At 43.9% G+C, this 21,755-nt stretch overlaps 1 protein-coding gene across 2 annotated transcripts in view; it reads left to right on the top strand.

The window, feature by feature from the left end:
• The window catches only part of ATP6V1H (ATPase H+ transporting V1 subunit H), a 46,721-nt gene continuing 24,966 nt past the window's right edge, over positions 1 to 21,755 (top strand). Inside the window, exons 1-8 of one of the 2 annotated variants that reach the window (XM_040261217.1) lie at positions 1 to 177; positions 1,842 to 1,985; positions 3,247 to 3,349; positions 4,299 to 4,388; positions 6,179 to 6,292; positions 7,291 to 7,395; positions 11,290 to 11,343; positions 19,687 to 19,784. In XM_040261217.1, the coding sequence (XP_040117151.1) occupies positions 1,873 to 1,985; positions 3,247 to 3,349; positions 4,299 to 4,388; positions 6,179 to 6,292; positions 7,291 to 7,395; positions 11,290 to 11,343; positions 19,687 to 19,784 (677 nt within the window). In that variant the 5' untranslated portion in view covers positions 1 to 177; positions 1,842 to 1,872. The remainder of the gene's footprint in view (positions 178 to 1,841; positions 1,986 to 3,246; positions 3,350 to 4,298; positions 4,389 to 6,178; positions 6,293 to 7,290; positions 7,396 to 11,289; positions 11,344 to 19,686; positions 19,785 to 21,755) is intronic. The other variant, XM_040261218.1, reaches the window with a different exon arrangement.

The raw sequence follows: 21,755 nt of genomic DNA, 5'->3' as shown, positions 1-21,755 counted from the left end.
ACGTGACCGGCGCTCCTGTCATTGCGCCGCTGCCGCTCCGGCTTCCTCCAGCCTGTGCCGCCCTCAACGTCTCCTCCGTGCGGGACCGCCGCCGCCGCCCAGGCCTCCGTACCGGGAGGACCCCCGACTCGGCTGTGACTCGGCTCCCGGACCGTCGCGTCCTCCTGCCTCCTTTGGGTGCGTCGGGGGGTCCCGCGGTTCGCAGGGTGAGGCTGCTCTCGGGTCGTTCCGGCTGCGGCCCCGGCCCTGCGAGCCTGCGGTTTCCCCGCGTCCCTGCCGCGCGCTGGCTTCCTCCTCTGCCCAGGCGCCCCCGGCCTTCCTCCAGTCCCGGGTTCCCAGGTGTCTTTCCTTCCCGGCCTCAGCAACGTTTGCGGAACCGCAGAGCCTCCCCCGCAGGGAAGGGCAGGATAGAGCGTGCACGGGCGAGAGGTGCTTTCCCCGGGTCGCGGCCGCGGCTGTGGCCGGCGCGGGGTTCGGGTTGTCCAGGACCTAGATGACCGCCCGCCCGCAGGCACAGTCGCCCGCCGCGGGAGGGCCAGCCGAGGCTGGGCCCGCTCGATTCCGCGGTCCCAGTTTGGCCTGGGCGGAGCCTGTTTATACTTGGGCCTGGCCGGTCCGAAGTGCCTCTGTTTAGACAGCAAATCCTCAGATTCCTTCCAGATTGACTTAAGGTCGTTGGGACCCTGGAGAAGAATTTGGGTTGTGGTTTTAGCTTGTTTTTGGTCATAACTAACTGTGAGCTTTTATTTTGTAAACTGGATCTTATATTTTGTGTCGTGATACAATCAGGCTTAAGCTTTTATCTTTAAGTTTAGGAGTCAGAATTACTTAAAAGCCCATTATTGTGCGTTCATATCATCAGATCAGTCTCCCATTGTTGACTGAGCCTAAAATGTAATCTCTGTTTCAAAAAATTATCTCAATATTGATTTTGAAACTGCTATTGATTTTGATTGAAAAAAGAAAGCTCTGCCTTCTAAGATCTTACATTCCCACTTTGAATGTCTTAATTTGAATAACGTCATAAAAAGACATGTAGGTTTTTCATATGTCACTTTAAAATGGTACTTAGTAAATGTAAAGAAAATAGTTGGTTGTATCTATATTATGCAAGTTCTTATTTTTAAGTTGATCTCAACCGTGTATCAGAGAAAGCAATGGCACCCCCCTCCAGTATTCTTGCCTGGAAAATCCCATGGATGGAGAAGCCTGGTGGGCTGCAGTCCATGGGGTCGAACAGAGTCAGACAGGACTTAAGTGACTTAGCAGCAGCAGCTATATAGATTTAAAATACTGTATCTTAAAAAAAAAAACTTTATCTTGTATGCCTATTCTAGTAAGTATGATTTCTGAATTCAATATCTTATGAAAGTGAAAGTCGCTCAATCCTATCTGACTTTTTGTGACCCCATGGACTATACAGTCCATGGACTCCTCCAGGCTAGAATACTGGGGTGGGTAGCCTTTCCCTTCTCCAGGGCATCTTCCCAATCCAGGGATAAAACCCACGTCTTGCATATTGCAGGCGGATTCTTTACCATCTAAGCCACAAGGGAAGCCCAATATCTTATGATTACTTTTAAAATGTTACTGTGGTATTAGTGCCAACAAATGGAAAACATTTCCTGGAAAAGTGAAAACCTATAGAGAACACTTTTATGGAGTAGTGCATAACTGGAAAAGATTTGAAATATAATGATGTTAATGTTCAGGCTTTTTAATGTTTGTGATGAATGCTCCCAGAGATTATGGTGATAATGATGCTATTGATGATAATAGTAGCAGTTGTTAAAAAACAATCACACGTTGTATTCTGGTTTTGCCTTGCATGCAAATTGAAGATCGGTAGAACAGTCAAGATCATAAGTTTCGATGACCAAGATGGATATCCGGGGCGCTGTGGATGCTGCTGTTCCCACCAACATCATTGCCGCCAAGGCTGCGGAAGTCCGTGCGAACAAAGTGAACTGGCAGTCCTACCTCCAGTAAGTACTGGTTTGCTGTGAATCAGGGCTGTCATGTGCCTGTGCTTCGGCCTTCTTCATGGTCATGCTTCTGTGAGAGGAACACTGGAAAAAGCCTAACAAATATGGAAGAAAACACTTCCTCCTTAGAACTGTTAGCTGTCACCCAGCTTAGTGTGATGGAAACTGCTTGGGGCTCCAGTGGGTAGGCTGTGCTGCTCACAGTGCTTAAAAAATTTTTTTTATTAAAAATATAAGTACTTATTTTTGGCTGTGCTTGGTCTTTATCGCTTTGCTTGGGCTTTCTCCTGTTGCGTCCAGCAGGGCCTGCTCTAGTTGCAGCGCACAGGCTTCTCATTGCAGTGGCTTCTCTTGTTATGGAACATGGGCTGTAGAGTGTGAAGGCTCAGAAGATGTGGTGCATGGACTTAGCTCTCTCGCGTCATGTGGGATCTTCCTGGGCCAGGGATCGAACTGGTGTCCCCTGCATTGGCAGGTGGATTCTTTACCACTGGATCATCAGGGAAGCCTCTCAGAAAGGTTTTAATTTGTCAACTGACTTAAAAAGGACTTTTGTTAAAAGCCTTGCCTAGATGTTAGGTAGAACTGCCTTTTAGATTCATAGTCTGACTAGGTGAAAGGAGTAAATGTGCAGTCAGATGTGCGCTCGACAGAACTGCAGGGTCAGAGGGGCGTGGAGGAGGGTGGAATTGGAAGCAGGAAGCCCATTGGTCTGTGGCCATGGGGCTGAGCCACCCCCGAGGGGCATAGAGGAGGGTGTGATTGGAAGCCAGAAGCCTGCTGCGCTGTGGCCATGGGACTGAGCCCCCCGAGAGGTAGGTAAGTAGGGAGCAGAGTGAGGTCAGGAGGAAGAATTCTCAGGACTGCCTGACTGGGCTGGCTGTCACAGAAGGGGCCAGAGCTGCTGACCTGTTAGGTTGGCTTGGGTGGGGACAGGCTGAGACCTGGCTAGTGCCCAGAGGTGGTACTTTATTGAGTTTTGGGGGACCAGGCCTGTGCTGACCTTGTGTGAATTGTTTCATCTTCAGTCCAGCCCCTTAAAGACAATGTGGTTCTTGTTCACATCTTGTGGGTCAGTGAGCTCAGATCCTGGGAGGCCCCTGACCAGGAGGTGGTGCAGCTAAACTCTGAAGACAGGTCTGTGGGTGCTGGGCCTGGGGTCAGCGCTCGCAGAGAGAGGAGAGAGGCAAGCATTCTGTATCACTAGCTCATAGGGACCCTTCAGTCCTTACTGAACAGAAACCTCATTCTCTCTTTCTAGGGGGCAGATGATTTCTTCTGAAGACTGTGAGTTCATTCAAAGATTTGAGATGAAAAGAAGTCCTGAGGAGAAGCAGGAGATGCTTCAGACTGAAGGCAGTCAGGTGATTGGTACAGAGAGCAGACCATGAGCCCCGCCCTGGGTTGTTAGACATTCTAGAGATTTTCTCAGTGATTGTTTGACATTCCTCTTGAGCAGATGTCATAGTTTTACTAAAAATTCTCTTTTGTTGGAAGGCATTTGAGTGATTTCTAGTTTTCTTTGTTAATTTTGGAAAAAATGTCATACTGAGTGTGTATATGTTCCTCCATCCTTTCCAGCATTTTCTAAAACTTTTTTTTTTTTTTGAAATAGAGTACATTCCTGGCGTGGAAATTACTGTTTCAAAGTATACAGTATTTTCAAAGTTGCTTAACTTTCTTTTTTGTTGTTAAGGAAATTCTTTGTCTACTTTGTATTCTCACTAGAACAACATCTAACTCTGCCACCCATCAGAATTTCTGAATTGGGGCCCTGAAGGGCTGAAGGATCTGGTGCACAGGCTAGCCCAAATGTACAATCCTGGAAAGTGTGGGAGGAGGCATGTTATGAGTGCCAGTCTTGTTGAATTCTCGATCGATCGTGACTCAGTTATTAAATTGTAGGATGGAAACTTCTGATTGCAGCACCCGAACTGAATTCCTGTACTTTTGCTGTTTATTCTGCTTCCTCATAAATGCATAAGCCTTCCCAAAAGACCAAAAAAACCCAAACATCAAAATAAAAATTTAAAATTAGATTGTCTATGTAACTTCTTCTTTATGGTATCAAGCGTTGATGATGGCTAGGTCTGTCTATTTTAAAATAGTAAACATTTGACATGATTAGAAATTATAAAAAATCTGATGTGAGTATGGCCCTCCTGTACTTGGTCACATATGTGTGAAAGGATGTATTTTCTATAATTGTGTCCTCATTTAGGCAAGAGAATATTTTACTGAAATTCCATTAGAGCATTTTGTCTGCAGTTGAAAACAGTGATTAATGTTCATGTCCCTTTTTTTTTTTTTTAGTGTGCTAAGACATTTATAAATCTGATGACTCATATTTCCAAAGAGCAGACAGTTCAGTACATACTCACCCTGGTGGATGATACGCTGCAGGTGGGTGTCTTCCTCAGCAGACATGTTCAGTCCTCACCTTGTTGTGTTTTCCCAGGAGTAGCATTTCTGTAAGGTTTCACTTAAGCACTTGTTCGATTTCAGGGTGTGATGGTGTGTTTTTCTTCACTGTGGGAGTTGTCATTTGCTCATGCGGGGCTGTCCCCACACTGGCTGTTGTGGTTTTCAGGATGTTGGGGGACTGGTGTGTCTCTTTTCCACATTTCCTCTGAGTTCTGTGCTGAACACGGCAGTGCTTGATGTACCCCCACAGGCTTTCTGGATGCTCTGCGTACTCACAGATGACGTGGCTTCTTCTCCTTCAGTCTTTCTACAGATTTCAGTATCCCTGTGTCTTGGACCAGTGCCGGGTACTGGGAGCTCAGTGCTGACTGTAGGCAAGGTGTTTGCCCTCAGAAGCATGGTGTTTGGAGAACATTTTGCTCATCATTTGGGACCTTTCCAGTGGCTTACAGTTTCTATTTACTGCTCTGTTGTCCCTCAACACAGAGACTCCCTTATTCACAGCATTGTATTTTTACACCCGAGTATAATCTAGGTTTAGATTGTTGGTATCCAGAGTAATCCTTTTTGAAACAGGCCAACTGGCTACAAAATCCGTGGCCTGTCGATGCTAATGATGACCTACTTGAACTTACAGTTTTTTGATGAAGTCATTACCATGACTATTTCAGTTCTAGACTCTAATGATGTGTTACTGAAGGAGATAGTTTTCTATTCTTCAAAAACATAACTGGTATTATAAACCAAAATGAAAATCCTTGGGGATTTCCCTGGTGGTCCAGTGTCTCCCAGTGCAGGGGGCATGGATTCTATCCCTGGTCAGGGAACTAAAATCCCAATCGCTGCAACTAGGACCTAGTGCGGCCAAGTGAATACATATTGAAAAAACACATTGTCTATATTTATTTTGGCCCTACTGTGCAACATGTGGGTTCCTAGTTCCCCAACAAGGGTTCTGACCTGACTACCTTGCATTGGAAGCACAGGATCTTAACTACTGAGTCACCAGGGAAGTCTCAAAACCATTGCATTTAAAAAGATTTAAATATTGATCTGAGAATTAGAATGACTGTTGATGTGTTTATTTGCGTCGTTGCCAAATACTGCTTCTTAACCATTGTATTCACTTGGTGAATCAGGTAGTGGATTTCAGCCAGCGATACACAGAGAACATTTCAGTGAGAGGTAGAGCTTGTATTATTTGAACTGAGAAACTATGAATTAATTGTTCCTCGGATCTGTCTGCTGGCATATGCTGGTTTTTGCTGTCTACATCTGCCCTGATTTTTCTAACACAACACTTTAGGAGTAACCATGAACATTCGAGATTTCTTTAATTCCCTGTTTCCCCTGCCTGCCTGGAAGTAGCTTGAGGTGCTTGCTGCGGATCCTTCCATCTAGAGCTAAACTGGCATCTTTCTGCCTCCTCCCGACTTTGTGTGGATGGAGGGCGAAGGTGTCCAGACAGCAGTGGGAGGGGCAGGTCAGGAGCGGGGCAGGCTGAGGAGAAGTGCAGGCATCTGTTAGCATGGCTTACTACATTTAAATTAATCATAATACATTAAGAGGTGATTTTTATTTAAAGACATCTACCCCTGCCCCCGTCACCACCCCCTGCTCCACTGTAATAGTAATGGGGGGACAGATCTCATACAGACTGGAAAAAAACACACTGATTGAGGGAACGGAGAACAAAAGGCTGAGAAGCAGTGCATAATTGTCATGTTCTTTAACAAAATGCATTCTGATCAGTGATTGTTTTTTCTAAGGAAAATCACCAGCGTGTTAGCATTTTCTTTGACTATGCTAAACGTAGCAAGAACACTGCCTGGTCCTACTTCCTACCGATGCTGAATCGCCAGGATCTCTTTACTGTTCATATGGTGAGTTTTGAATTGGTCACGTTTCTGATTTCAGGAAGACCACCAGTTATGATTAGGTGACCTCCCAGTTGCCAGAGGAGTGGCTGCTCTGACGCTGATTTTTCAGAGCTCCATTTCCTTATTGGTGGTTAGTGACAGGGGTGTTGGGGGTGGGGGTGTTGGGGGTGGGGTGGGGGGGGGGGGCAATGGGGCTGGGAGCTCAGAGGAGGTGGGATTGCCCTGATACAGTTCAGATTTTGCAGAGCATTCCATGAGTTTATTGACATAAAAGCCTGGAATTTTGAAACACTGACTTGCTTATAAAAAGTACTCAAAGAATGAAGTAGTATTTTATACTGCCTTTTCCTCCCTGTCTATATCTGTCAATTTCTAGGTTTATTGATGTGTAACTGGCAAAACTGTAAGATACTTGAAGTATACATGATGATTTGATAAACATATAATGCCTATTTAATAAAAAAATTCATGATTCGTTTTATAGCTTGAAGAAAATTGAGAAGTTTTTGATTGAGGAGAAAAGAGTGTTTGTTTCAATTGCAAGAAATGACTATTTCATACCTAGGATATATTTTGTATCAAGATATAGATAAAGTGTGAGACTTGCAGGAGCTTGAATGAGTGAGGTGGTGCTGGCAATGTGTTGTGGAGATGGCTCAGGACTCTGGCAAGTGGTTTGGTGAGAGTCTCTAAGGACTTTTGTGTTCTTTTGATCTTTGCTGGTCTTGTAATGAATCCCAGTCTTACTTTTGAAACTCAGAATAATGTAGGGAATGTCTTGAAATTCTTAACATACAATTGATTTTGGTTCACTTTAATGGAAATATTTAAAACTACATTTGACCTTATTAAAATATTTTTTAAAATGAAATATAATTTGTTATATTGGGACAAGTTGAGAGCTAAAAGAAGTCATGCTACAAAATGGTTACAAATCCTGATTTTTAGGGTTGATGTTGTGATTTTTAGAATAATATTCAAATGCAGTTCTTGTTTTTCAGGCAGCAAGAATTATTGCCAAGTTAGCAGCTTGGGGAAAAGAACTGATGGAAGGCAGCGACTTGAATTACTATTTCAATTGGATAAAGACTCAACTGAGTTCACAGGTAAGAGACACTCCTCTTAGTATCCCTAAAAGAATATAGCGTCTGGTTCTCTAAAGCTACTTAAGATATTTATGTGAAGTTGCAGAAACTCTGTGTTAAACTAGAGCCATCTTGAACTCTTTGACTCAGCCATGCTGCTCATAGGTCTGATAGGGGCTTCACCTTTTCTATCTTTAACTGGCTTCCACTCAAACCTTCCTGTCTCTTCTGCCACTCGGGATATTCCCATCTTGCATTTCTGCGAGTGGGGGGATTGCCCTTCCCAGAAGGTGGCTGCCAAGGTCACATGGATTGGAGGATTGGAAGGACTCACACAGCTTCAAAAGACACACTCTGGGTGGCCTGGAGCCGCTGTCTCTAGCCTGAGATGCTGTCTCACGCAGCAGCTGCCTCTCTGGATCCACCATGTCCTCCTGGGATTGAGTTTACAGTCACAGGGAAACAGGTGGCCTGCTTGCAGGTTGTCTTGCTGCTGTCAGGCCTCTTGAACCTCGCTGCTCCATGAAGGAAGACAGCTCTCGGGTGTGACAGCTGGCAGATGACAAGTTGTCCTTTTTGTCTCCATGGTTCCCTGGAGCAGGACAGGTGACCGGACACTTCCAGGGGCTGAGCCGAGGGTTTCTTTCCTTCTTGGGGTCCAGTGAGCAAGTGTGAGGTGGTAGGGCGCTTGGAGGGAATAGCCTCAAGGGAGGAGTGGCTGAACTGGGTGGGGAGGAGATCTGTGGAAAGACAGGTAGGAGAGGGGGTGGAGTGTGTGGCGGGGTGGGTGACAGCAAGGGTGAGGCCAGGAGAAGCATTGCTGGTAGGTGTGGTGGTGACAGTGTTAGATCACAAATAAAGGTCTACTTGAAATAAAGCTTTGGAAAGGTGTCATTTAGACTTTAGGTGGCCTTATGATCTTAATAGAGTTTAATTTGAAGCATGAGAGAAACACCATGACATTTTTCTTGGATTTATTTTTTGTCCTATCCTCCCTTGCCTTCATTTGGGTAGGGGGTGGTGGAGCCTCATAGTCTTTTCTGTTTGGACAGGGAGATTCTGAAGTGTCTTGAACAAAATTAGTTATTTTCTCTGTCAACAGCATACATTTTTACAGGTTTTGGGCTTAATTTTTAGAAGTATTTTTACACGAGCCACAAGTTTGCAGATTTTATAGAATTGTTGAGGGATTTCAAAAAGAAATTTAGAAAGTGAAAAATAGCTATGTGAAGAGAAGGTTTAAAATTCTTGAGTGTGTACCATTTGGGATCAGAATGTTTAGTTATATAGGTAACCCCCCATCCCCATTTCCCCTCCTATTTTGAGGTTAGTTCTGCCTTTGAGCAGACATCATCTTGCTTTGGGGTCAGCTATGAGGCTGTGTGGTAGCCAGACTCTTAAAACCAGAGTAGGTAGCAGAGACTGCACGCTGCTGTATGCTTCCAGCACACCGGGTCGTTTCAGCTTAGACTTCTCATGGGAGTAACGTTTGTGTTGTGCCTCACAGGTGATCTGTCCCTGTTAGCACCATTAGCTGCGGTTGTAACCCTGGCCAGTGGTTGGGGGGATATTCCTCTAGTTCCTAGTCCAGTTCAGTCGCTCAGTTGTGTCCGACTCTTTGCGACCCCATGAATCACAGCACACCAGGCCTCTCTGTCCATCACCAACTCCTGGGGTTCACTCAAACTCACATCAATCGAGTCGGTGATGTCATCCAGCCATCTCATCGTCTGTCGTCCCCTTTCCCTCCTGCCCCCAATCCCTCCCAGCATCAGAGTCTTTTCCAATGAGTCAGCTCTTCCCATGAGGTGGCCAAAGTATTGGAGTTTCAGCTTTAGCATCATACCTTCCAAAGAACACCTAGGGCTGATCTCTTTTAGAATGGACTGGTTGGACCTTCTTGCAGTCCAAGGGACTCTCAAGAGTCTTCTCCAACACCACAGTTCAAAAGCATCAATTCTTTGGTGCTCAGCTTTCTTCACAGTCCAACTCTCACATCCATACATGACCACTGGAAAAACCATGGCCTTGACTAGACGGACCTTTGTTGGCAAAGTAATATGTCTCCTTTTCAATATGCTATCTAGGTTGGTCATAACTTTTCTTCCAAGGAGCAAGCATCTTTTAATTTCATGGCTGCAGTCACCATCTGTAGTGATTTTGGAGCCCCCCAAAATAAAGTCTGACACTGTTTCCACCGTTTCCCCATCTATTTCCCATGAAGTGATGGGACCAGATGCCATGATCTTCGTTTTCTGAATGTTGAGCTTTAAGCCAACTTTTTCATTCTCCTCTTTCACTTTCATCAAGAGGCTCTTTAGTTCCTCTTCACTTTCTGCCATAAGAGTGGTGTCATCTGCATATTTGAGGTTATTGATATTTCTCCTGGCAATCTTGATTCCAGCTTGTGCTTCATCCAGCCCAGCGTTTCTCATGATGTACTCTGCATATAAGTTAAATAAGCAGGGTGACAATATACAGCCTTGACGTACTCCTTTTCCTATTTGAAACCAGTCTGTTGTCCAGTTCTAACTGTTGTTTCCTGACCTGCATACAGATTTCTCAGGAGGCAGGTCAGGTGGTCTGGTATTCCCATCTCTTTCAGAATTTTCCACAGTTTGTTGTGATCCACACAGTCAGAGGCTTTGGCATAGTCAATAAAGCAGAAATAGATGTTTTTTCAGGAACTCTCTTGCTTTTTCGATGATCCAGCAGATGTTGGCAATTTGATCTCTAGTCCCTAGTAGAAGCAGGTATTTCAGTGTTTGGAACAATTTTCATCAGACTCGAGCTTGTTGATGTGAGGTCAATGTTCTTAGAGACCTTTCTGTGTCTTTCCAGCGTGCTAGCTCTCTCTCTTTTAATTGCCAAGTCTCTGGCCTTGTTCACGTCTAGCTTCTCTGCTCTGCATATTGTGCTCCAGCGAGAGTTTTTGGCCCCGTGTGCTCTGAGTCTGGTCACTGCTTCTGCTGGGCCGGCTGCTGCCTCTTGCTGTGGGCAGACACTCTTCCCCCACCCTTTGGTCGGGAGTCGATTACAGGCCTCTTGTCTGAGGAATGAAGTGTTGACTTGTTCGGGATTTTTTTTCTTGTTTGCTTAAATGCCATGTGATAACACTGTCTCTGAAGGTCTCTTTTCCTGTATCATAAACATTTTCTCTCTCATAAAAAAGGACCACACTTTCACGATTCTAATAAAAATAAACTTTTAAAAGTCTGAATTAGGTGCAAATTTGAATATTTTGTTTTTCGACTTCACAGTGACATTTAGGAGCCTTCTTTCTGATAGTTTGGGCATTAATTATACTTGTGTTATAGTGGCTTATGCCTAGCACTTAGTCAGTAATAGTTGTTGAATAAAACAAAAGAAAAATTTCCTTGCAGAAATTCATTATCAATTTCCTCTTGCATACTCAGCTTCTGGCTTTCTACTTTAAATTTCCTTTGCCCATTCCTGTTTAACATGTGAGGTTCTGATTATCATTATAGCGTGTTAGCCTTGCTGTGGATAGCCTCATCTTTGAGTCCCGCATAGTATCTTTCCATCATCAGAAACTTGTTTTGAAAGCTTCGAAGCAGAACACAGTGTAGATAGTTGGGCTTAAGATGTTGTCCTATTGGAAAAACAGTTCAGGCAGTAAATCCTGAGACCTGGAAATTTTGCACCAGCTTCACTTAAACAATTTAGCTGGAACTTAGTATGCAGTTTACTATTTTAAGATAATTTAGGATAACTTACTGATTAAGATATCTGGAAGAATGTAACAATGTTTAGAATATTTCATGTATCCCCATGCTTTTTATTAGTTGATGATACTCCATTAAATAGGACTAGGAAAATAATGATAAAATTAGCTGATAAAGTAGGATAAGATTAAAAACAAAACTAAGTAATGAGTTATTTATTTCATAATAGAAACTGCGTGGTAGCGGTGTCGCTGCTGAAACAGGAACAGTCTCTTCAAGCGATGTAAGTACACTCCCTCTTCATTCACTGGCCTCCTCATGCCCCAAGCATAAGTTACTTTGAGCCATAGACAGCATCCCCTGGATGTAAGTCCACGGATTTGGTGCTGCCTCCACTTCGGTTAGTGGAGTCCTGAACGCTGTGCATGAGCCTTCCTAGGCTGTGGGGTCACGTTCTGCTGTCTCTGGATGTGGGACGCCCTCTTCCTGTTGCGTTCCCCTTCAGGCGGCTGTATCTCAGGCCTGAGAGTCAGAGCAACTCGAGTGAGTTCACCAGAGCTGCTGTCTTCAGACCCTAATGTCCGACAGATCCACGAGCCCTGTGCCAGGCAGCTGGAGACAGTTCAGTTCCCTGCTGGTCCGAAGACCCACTATTTGCCCTTGTTGCTCAGTATTTTCTGGAGGCCTATGGTGGGGGCAAATCCCCCCTTTTCAGGCCAGACATGCCCCACATTTCTGTATAGCCCAAAGGTTAAATGTTAAAACTAATCATATCTCCCCAAATTCCTTTCCTGGTTAGAATAATCTCCCCTGGTTGGCAATGGTTTGATTTCACTGTATTTAGAAGAGTTCAAGAATTGGCAATAAATTAGTGCCAGTTGGGAGAGAGGGGGGGAAAGAGTTAAAAGTTGTGTCTACATTCCCACCTGCCTGTGATAGACCTCAGCCAAGTTCAGGGGGAGCCACGTGGGATCCGTGTTCATAATCTGCAGCAAACACCCCATATGTGTGCTCGCAGACTAGGGAGGGCAACAGAATCCATTTCAGAGCCAAGAGGGGTGCTTCTCTTGGGGCGTGGGTGGAGGGACTTGACCTCTTGACCCTAGCACACTTGGGTGTGTTAGGCCAGAAATCGGCACAAGCCTTCTGAGGTGGAATTAGAACAAGGTATAGCACCAGGGGAGCAGTTTGGGGGCTGGGTGGGGAAGGAGAAGGTAGGCTCCAAGTCTAGATGTTCAGCCACAAGCAGATGTTTAAGTTGGGAATCTTTGTCTTATATGACTTGAGTTTTTTCCTATCAGTTTGAAATTTTGAAAAATCATCTGGTTAGATTTATTTGTCAAATTTTTTAAAGGTGTTTTGAATCACACATGTCTATAAACTAAAGTGGTTGTTAAAGGGTCTGGAAGTTATTTAGGCTTCCGCAGTGAGTGAGCTCTGGTCACATGACATCCCTTTCTTGCTCTCTTCTGTCCGTCATGTGGAACACATGATCCTCTTGACCTGGTGGTGGTCAGTCAAAGTGGGTTGTCTGGTGGTCTTGACACGTACATCCCAGCAGAGTTAGTAGCATCGAGGGTGATTCTGGGTGGAGAGAAGGTGGCCTTTGATGTCCAGACTCTTGGCTTTAGTGTCCTGCGCATCGGAACATACTCCCTCTCTCTTCCGGAAGGGTCCTGCTTCTTCAGAAGGCTCTCCACTTGGAAAGCAGATGAGAGAGGGGTGTTAGCACTTCCTTTGATGGTTTCATTTTAGTAGGGGGATTGGAATTGGTAACTGGTATTTATGGAGCTCCTGTTATATGCCTGGCACTGTTTCAGTCACCTGGCATTTACATCTCCTTGAATATTCACAGCTCGTCTTTGATGTGGGTCTTACCATAAGCCACATTTCAGGGATGAGCAGTGAGGCTGCTGAAAAGGCACACTGGCTCGCCTAAGGTCATCCACTTGCCCACGGTCATCTGGTCATGGTTGCAAAACTGCCATGGAGACAGAGTCCTTCCAAAGAGGGGTTCTAAGACCTGTGGACTGAAGCTGGAGCTTTAGACATTCTCCAAGTTGCCTCGCCTACTCAGGCTTTTAAAAAATAGCCATGTTACATCTTAAAATCCGTTTAGGTTTTCAGGCAGTGTACAAATGGGGTTGGTAAACTGCATTCCCTGCTGCTGCCACTTGATGTCAGTGTAAGACAAGCAGGGCACAGCTCTGCACTGCAGTATGAGAAGCACGATGCCACAGTCTTGGCTTCTGAAATGGCACAGAAGTGACATCCCAAGTTATGAGTGGACCCATGTAGACATTTTTATTTAAATTATGTTCAATAGATGAACTTTTCTTAAAATGCATTATGTTGTTTTTACCTGAACGTGAAGATCATGAATGACTTCAGATTTCTCGTACTTAGGCTGACTGATGTTCTGCTGTCATTCAGCTCTTTGCTGACTCCTGCATTTGGATTATTAGTTTTCGGTTTTTCCGAGGAAATTATATAGCCTTGGCATTGATTGCTGTGCTGATGCCCTGACAGAAAGAGGAACCCTGTGATATCTCCCAGCCTTTGGAGGAGTTAGAAGAGTCTGGACATCCTTTTCCCTTTGTCCAGCTTCTTCCGTGCCTGTGTGCAAGGGAGCAAGGGGACTGCCTGCTCCCATGTCTGGCCATGTCCTTTTCTCTGGCCGTCTCTGCTGTAGACCCAGCTCAGCCCTGGTTATTGCTGGGTGGACGTAGTTTCATTGGCAATAAGTAAAATAGTCAAGTTGCCAGGTTTTCTTGTCACTTATTCTGTTTTGCCATTTAATATTCTGGAGCAGGTCTGTCCAGTGGAACTTGCCATGGTGATGGAAGTGTTGTTCTTCATATTTTCATTGTCTTCTCTGGGAGCCCCTCGCACACATGGCTCCTGAGCCCAGAAATGTGGCAAGTGTGAGTGGGCAGACCAGCTTTCCATTTCATGCAGGCTTTTTGTTTGCTTTGTTTGCAACTTTATCAAAGTATGTTTCTCATACTATATAGTCCTTCCACTTGCAATTCAGCAGATTTTCATATTTTTACAGGGTTGTACAACTATTGCCACAATCTAGTTTTGTAGCATTTTCAATACCCCAGGAAGAAACCATGTTCTCATCAACAGTCAGCCCCATCCTAACCCCCTGCCTGCCTCTGGCAAGCATTCACCTGCTTTCTGTCTCTGGACTTGCCTCTTGCAGCCATTTCATGTGAGTGAGTCACGCGATACATGGTTATCTGTGACAGACTTCTCTCACCTAAAAGTGTAATGTTTTTAGTAACAGCATTTTAGAATGAAAGGGGAAAAGAAACCTTAGCATTTTTGACTTTTGGCCAAATTCCTTAAATTGTATTTTCTGGCACTTCCGACATTCTTGTTAATGTGAAGTTAGTTTTATAGCTTTGATTCTATTTTAAATTTAAGGCTATGCTTTTTCTTTTTTATAAATTTATTTATTTCATTTTTGGCTGTGCTGGGTCTTTGCTGCTGTGCAAGGGCTCTCTCTTGCTGTGTGTGCAGGCTCCTTGTTGTGGTGCCTCTTGTTGCAGAGCACAGGCCCTAGGGTGCAGGCTTCAGTAGTTGTGATGTACAGGTTTAGTGGCTGCACAGGGTGTGGGATCTTCCCAGACCAGGGATTGAATCCGCGTCCCTTTCATTGGCAGGTGGATTCTTAACCATTGGGTCGCCAAGGAAGCCCAGCTGTGTTTTTAATTTAAGACTTTTCAGTCTTTCAGAGGAGGTGGAGAACTTTCATGCTTTGCTTCTTTAATGTCTGTCGATGAGTTTATCAGAAGTGCTGCCCAGTAGCAGATGTGAGTGAGCTGCGTCAGACACCTGGATAGGGCAGGCTTGTTATTAACTCCAGTCCCCTCTCGCTGGTGACTTGTCAAGTCTGTGAGGACCTCAAGAAGTTCACGACCAATTATGTGTCTTTGTGCAGGTTTCCAGAGCATTGCTGTTTACCAAAAGCACTTCCTGGATCATTTTCATTGTTCAGTTGCCTTTTATTTTCTTGTCATAAAATTAGTATGTTTTAAACATTGAGGATCATTAAAGTATATGCAAAGAATGAATGTTACAAAAAGGAGAACAGATAAGCTATCAGTTTTGCTATTCTGATCAGATGTTTGGAAGGATTGTGTATATTCTAGCAATGCAAAAGAAAATTAAATGGTAAAGTATTTCAGTACCAGACTTTCCTTTACATAACATTTGTTACCATGGCTATATATTATCATAATAAGGTAACCTAATATTGTATTTCAAATATGTTCTTGGAATTGCATACAAAGCTGTCATTTATAAAGTAAATCATATTTTCTGAAGTCCACAATAATTTTTCCCTACAATAAAGGATCCCAGTAGTCATGTAATTAAATTACATGACTAAGCAAATTAGATTGAAAGCAGTACTTGAAGGAGATTTATAAATTTGTAAATTAATAGTGAAATTACTTTTTTGGTAAGACTTAAATCTAAGATGAAATTATTTTAATTTAGGTATTAATTTAATATAGGTGTTTTATGAATGTTGACTGGAGAGTCTCTCTTAATAAGCCAACTTCAAGAGAATGCTTGCGCTGCGTGTGTTTTAGTTCCTGAATATGAGGTAATTTTAATGATGATGTACATTGTAATGTTTTGTGTTTAATGGAAACTGATGTCAGTTTAGATTTGAGTGGCAGAGTTTTGTTGTTTTTTAATTTGATGGGCTGGTATTGCTTTCTTGTATTGATGAGACAACAGTTTTGAAGAGTTTCAGTGATATGCCAGAGATAATTTAGCAAAACTTCTGATTGCTAAAGCCTCTCTCCCTCTTTGCCTCCTTTCCTTTCTTTGGTCACTTTTTTTTCATGTCATAACTTTTTGGGGAGGAAAAAATGACCCTTTCCTTTTTCTGGGTTATTCTGGCTGGTCAGAGAATTAAATTGTTGTGAGACAGAGGAACAGGAGAAAATCAAATTTAATTACGTATATACAGGGTTATGTCATTGTACATGGCTTTTGGTAGATGTAACCACTCATGCCTGGAGCACTTGATTTCTAGAATGGAGTTGCCAGGGCACAGGGTACATGTGAATTTAGATCCAGCAGTCCAGTCACTTTTCTAAACCAGTTTGCACATCCGTCAGCAAAGGGAGACAGTTTCAATTTCCTCCTGACACTAACATTGTCCTGCATTACTCTCTAAAGTGAATGTCGTGATAGAAGCAAAAACTACACGTGCACACTTGTGTGTGTGTGAGGTGTCCACACTGACTTTTTAGCTCTATGAGAAAAGATTTGTTTCCTAGTCATGAAACATTGAGTGCTTTGGGGGTGGGTTAATCACCAGTCCTGGAGGATTTCATTTACACCTGGCTTCTGGGGTTTATTTTGGTTGGTTGTGTGCTTGATGGGTTCAGCTCTGTGCTTCACTGATGCCACCAGACACACGTGTGTTTCCAATATCTCTAGACAGCTGTTCTCTGCACTGCAGACTTTTTCTTTTTTTTAAGTGCCCATGATTGCAAAATTTAGAGGAATATTATCTTTTAGTTTGTACTTAAATCCCTGAGTTATGGAGATGGATGTTGAAAAGTGGTCTGTAAACACTGTAGCAGCTCTAGTGTAACTTGGCACAATGTCTCTGCAGTTCCTATGCGTATCTTTTGTTGCCTTCCTGCTTTATCATTCCTTGCTCCTTGAATTATTTTTAATTCTCCAGAATATGGATCTGGGGGCCCCTCTTGAATTCTGCCAGTTGCTGTTTTCCTTAGGTGCCTAATCCACCATAATGTAGGAGAATTCCATTGTCAGCCATATTGGAGAGTGTATTTGATCATCTTCTCTTAAATGTATTGAGAAGTCAAGTTGCTTTTTCTCTACCAGGGAGGCCTGTGCACATTGTAGCTGGATCTTCGCCTGGCCTGTCACATGTTAGCTAATGAGATTATTCCACACCCTATGGGATGTGCCCTGTTATTCCCCCACTTTATTGGTGGGAAGCTCACTCAGGGACCCGAGACTTGGAGGTGGCCAAGTATGGCAGGCTGGTCCCAGAGCCTTTGTTCTTAACTGCGATACTCTGTTACTGCCTTTCTTTCCTGGTGGAGGAGTAGATGTTTGAGCCCGTGGGTCAGTTCATCTGGAGAGAGGAGGGGCTGGAGTTATGGGAGGTAACTGGAGGTGGAGGTCTGCGGGGAAAGTAACTGTTGGACCTGGCACTTGAAGGTCACTGCTAACCCTAGCAGTTGCCATGTAGGTGGGGTGGTAAGATGGAAGAGAGGTAAGAACCTGGTGATGGATCTTTCAAGAGAGGAAGGAGGAAGGGAGATGCAGAGGTTGGTACCGCGTTTAGGGATAACATGAAGGTGAGAAAGAGAGTATATTTAGGTGGTGAGTAGAGGAAGCCAACAGACACTGGAGCTACATGTTGCGCTGTGAGAGAGGAGTGGGCTGCAGGCCTCGTGGGGCTGCGGGGCCTAGACAGCGAGTACTGCCAGCCTCTGCTGGACGAGAGGCCGGTGGGAATGGCTGTAGGTATAGTGCCATGTGGGGTGTGGTGTTGGCAGCTGAGTGGCTCTCTGGCTGCTGAAACGAGGGAGGAAGGCAGGGCAGGAGGGTGGAGGTGATGGTAGAGGTGAGAGCATGGGCATGGCTCTGGGGAGGGTATGGGTGATGGTAGAGGTGAGAGCGTGGATGTGGCTCTGGGGAGGGCATGGGCGTGGCTCTGGGGAGGGTGGGGGTGATGGTAGAGGTGAGAGCTTGGGCGTGGCTCTGGGGAGGGCTGAGAGCATGGGCAGAGCTGCCTGAGCGTCACATGGTGGTACAGGTCTCCAGCAGGGCCTGGATTGTGTCTGTGTGGGAGCAGAGGCGATGACTCACAGCAGTGATGGAAGGCTGATTACTCTCTTTAGAAATAAGTCATTGAATAATTTTATACATGACACTAAATAGGATGATGTGAGAGAAAGCTAAGGAAGTGATATAGTTTCCTTTGTTTAACTGAAGGCGGTTATTCAGTTGTCTGTCAGCATTGCCTTCACTGAAAATAATTTCTGAGCTGGTGTTGGACTGCCTCGTGGTGCATCACAGGAGAGAGTGCGGTTTTAGAAGCAACATCTTTTATCTGCTCGTTTATATGTGAATGCTGAAGCTGTAACTAGCAACGGAGAAGCCATTTTCAAAATGTGTCGTGTATTGCAGTATAGAATGGTAAATGGACCCGGAAAAAGACAGCGAACCAAGAAATTTTTGTGTTGAGATTGATGATAAGTGGAAGATGAGAGTGTGCCCTAGGCTGCCTTTTTGTTCATTATTGGAGAAAGCTTGCCCAGACTCTTTCTCTAAACAAGAAAGATGGAATTCTGCTTTCGTGAAGGGCTACTTACCTGCTGACCTTATTGGAAAAATACATACATATTTTCTCCCATTATGGAAGATTGTTTTAGAACTGAAAATTCACCTTTTTTTTAGGTCATTAATTTTTGCTAACATTTTGAGTTTTTAGGCAACTTATGTTAGTACTATTGGATATATTGTGCTTTGAGTAACTATGTTCACTACTTTCTAGGTAAAACCTAAGATAACCTTTCCCTGATGACTTTTGATTATTCTACCAAATATACTTATATCACTGTGTTTCTGTGTTTGAGTGCCTGGAATTTCTTTGAAGTGTTAGTTTTTAATAAGCTTAGTTTAAATTGAAACATAGAGCTTCAATAGCATCGTGTTTGTTAGGTTTTGTGCATTTATATGACATCCACTGTCTTTTCTTTTTTCTTTTTGTTAGTGTGCTCTTTAAGGCCAGAGTCTGAAATTTCCCCTTGTTCCTTCATTTTTTACAGATGTAAGGCTCATGGTAAATATTTAGGGAGAAGCCCAGGCCAGATGTCACACCAGCTTTTCTAATGGAGGTGCCTGCAACTTCTTGGGGATTATTTACTCATATTTATTTCAGGCTTCAGATTTAACCTCAGTTTCTCTAAGAAACTGCCGCTGAATTGATAGTTTTAAAAAGTCATAATCTTTTTCATGTGTTTAATTAGGTTTGTATATGCTGTATAGTTTTTTTTTTTAAGTTATTTTTTATTGAGTTTCTTTGAAATGTCTTAACTCTGTGCTGTATGAACTACTTTACTTAATCCTAAGAGTACTCTTTCAGAGTGCTTAGCAGTGTCATCCTTACTAAGGATGGTTCAGCAACCAGCTTCATATGATTCAGATATGGGCCCATCTCAGAGACTACACTTCTGTGTTTTTCATTTTATTGTTGATCTTTGATATTTATATAATTATGAAGAGCAGTATTGTCTGTATCATGCCTCTCTTCAGGGGTAAGTGAAACACTGCAGGATAATAAGCTGTTTATCAAACCATATCAGAGACATAATTACTGTGTTCCTTGATTTCCCTGATTAGATGTAGGCTTGAACCATGTAGGCTTAATTTCACAAAAGAAGTCAGCTTCATTTCTAAGAGTCAGAGAGGAAAGTGAAAAGGAGAATTGACTTTTGAAAAAACAAGAGACTTTTGGATGTTCTGATATTACCATCAGAAACTCTAGTAAAGTAAACAAACTCCAGACTCTGGCATCCGTGCAACCTGGTGACCTGAGGTGCTTTCTCCCACGCAGAGTTCCCAGTATGTGCAGTGCGTGGCCGGGTGTCTGCAGCTGATGCTCCGAGTCAATGAGTACCGCTTCGCCTGGGTGGAGGCAGATGGGGTGAACTGGTGAGCCCTCACTTGTCACGTGGGGTAATGTTTAAGAGCATCTCTCCTTGACATTGTCAAAGAAATTAATATGTTTAATCACTGAAATGAAGGTGTTTTTTAAAAAAAATTTTTTTTCAAATGTTTTGTGTGATGTTTTTCCCCAGGAAACATGCTGGAGACTCAGGGCCCCTGGTTTTCATTGTTAGTGTGTCAGGTTGGTGCTCGCCACCTTGCCCGAAGCAACATTCCGGACTCCAGAGGGAAAGCAGGCCTTCAGCGTAGACATAGCATCTTGTTTGTGTACACAGTTTAGTCCCTGGTGGCTCAGCGGTAAATAGTCCTCCTGCCAATGAAGGAGACACAGGTTCGATTCCTGGGTCAGGAAGATCCCCTGGAGGAGGAAATGGCAACCCACTCCAGTCTTCTTGCCTGGGAAGTCCGACAGACAGAGGAGCCTAGCAGACTACAGTCCATGGGGTCACAAAAGAGACACAAGTTAGCAACTAAACAACAACAACAACATCTTCTAGGCAAAGTTCTGTTTCTGTGTAGGGGGCTGATCACCAGTCATGTTCCCAGAGGCCAGCCAGGGGCCTGGTGTGCAGGCAACCCACTTCTTAGGACAGCTGTCTCACATGTTAGCTCTCTTCCGCACAGAAATCTGAAGGTTACTACGCAGGCGGTGTTTCTGCTCTGTTAATCTTCTTTAAAGTGATGTGATATTTGGGGCAATGCAGTAAGAAAGGATAATTATTCATTTTACTATTATATCATCTTCTAGGTGATTTCATCATCCATTTTTTAAAAATAACTTTTGTCTTTATTTTTTTTAATCATACTTGCGAATAATGAGTGAATAATGATAAAATAAGATCTACTGCTGCTGCTGCTAAGTCGCTTCAGTCGTGTCCGACTCTGTGTGACCCCATAGACGGCAGCCCACCAGGCTCCCCCGTCCCTGGGATTCTCCAGGCAAGAACACTGGAGTGGGTTGCCATTTCCTTCTCCAATGCATGAAAGTGAAAAGTGAAAGTGAAGTCACTCAGTCGTGTCTGACTTCGTGACACCATGGACTGCAGCCTACCAGGCTCCTCCATCCATGGGATTTTGATGGTGAAATAGTGTGATTCCTCAAATTATAGTTAACAAACTCACAGTATCAGTTCAGTTCAGTTCAGTCACTCAGTCGTGTCTGACTGTTTGCAACCCCATGAATTGCAGCACGCCAGGCCTCCCTGTCCATCACCAACTCCTGGAGTTCACTCACACTCATGTCCATCGAGTCGGTGATGCCATCCAGCCATCTCATCCTCTGTCGTCCCCTTTTCCTCCTGCCCCCAATCCCTCCCAGTATATCTTGGGTTTATAAATGGGTCCAATAGACCTGTATTGTAACTGTAAGATATATTGAAAGAAAGAAAGAAAGAAAGTGAAGTCGCTCAATTGTGTCCGACTCTTTGCGATCCCATAGACTGTAGTCTACCATGCTTCTCTGTCCATGAGATTTTCCAGGCAAGAGTACTGGAGTGGGTTGCCATTTCCTTCTTCAGGGGATCTTCCTGACCCAGGGATCAAACCCAGGTCTCCTGCATTTCAGGCAGACGCTTTACCCTCTGAGCCACTAGGGAAGCCCAAGATATATGGAATTTTATCCTATTAAACAAAAAGTGCATTTTCTTTTTGTTCTTTGAAAGACCTGTAAGAAAGAATAAAAGTCATGAAACAGCTGTTTCTAAAAATAGTTATAATTGCTCAAAAGATAAACTCAAACACCTAAAGTTTGGTCTAGTGGACCCTAATAGCATACAGAGAGGCTAACTAGATGCTGCTTTTCTAGTTATTGGTACTAGTATTTTGGAGGATGGTAACGTCAAAGCCTTTGACTGTGTGGATCACAACAAACTGTGGAAAATTCTTCAAGAGATGGGACTACCAGACCACCTTACCTGCCTCCTGAGAAATCTGTTTGCAGGTCAAGGAGCAACAGTT

Source organism: Oryx dammah, unplaced genomic scaffold (genome assembly GCF_014754425.2).
Source record: "Oryx dammah isolate SB20612 unplaced genomic scaffold, SCBI_Odam_1.1 HiC_scaffold_19, whole genome shotgun sequence".
NCBI classification, from domain to species: Eukaryota; Metazoa; Chordata; class Mammalia; order Artiodactyla; family Bovidae; genus Oryx; species Oryx dammah.
Note: the sequence above shows the minus strand (reverse complement) of the source record. Positions and strands in the feature narration are given on the sequence as shown.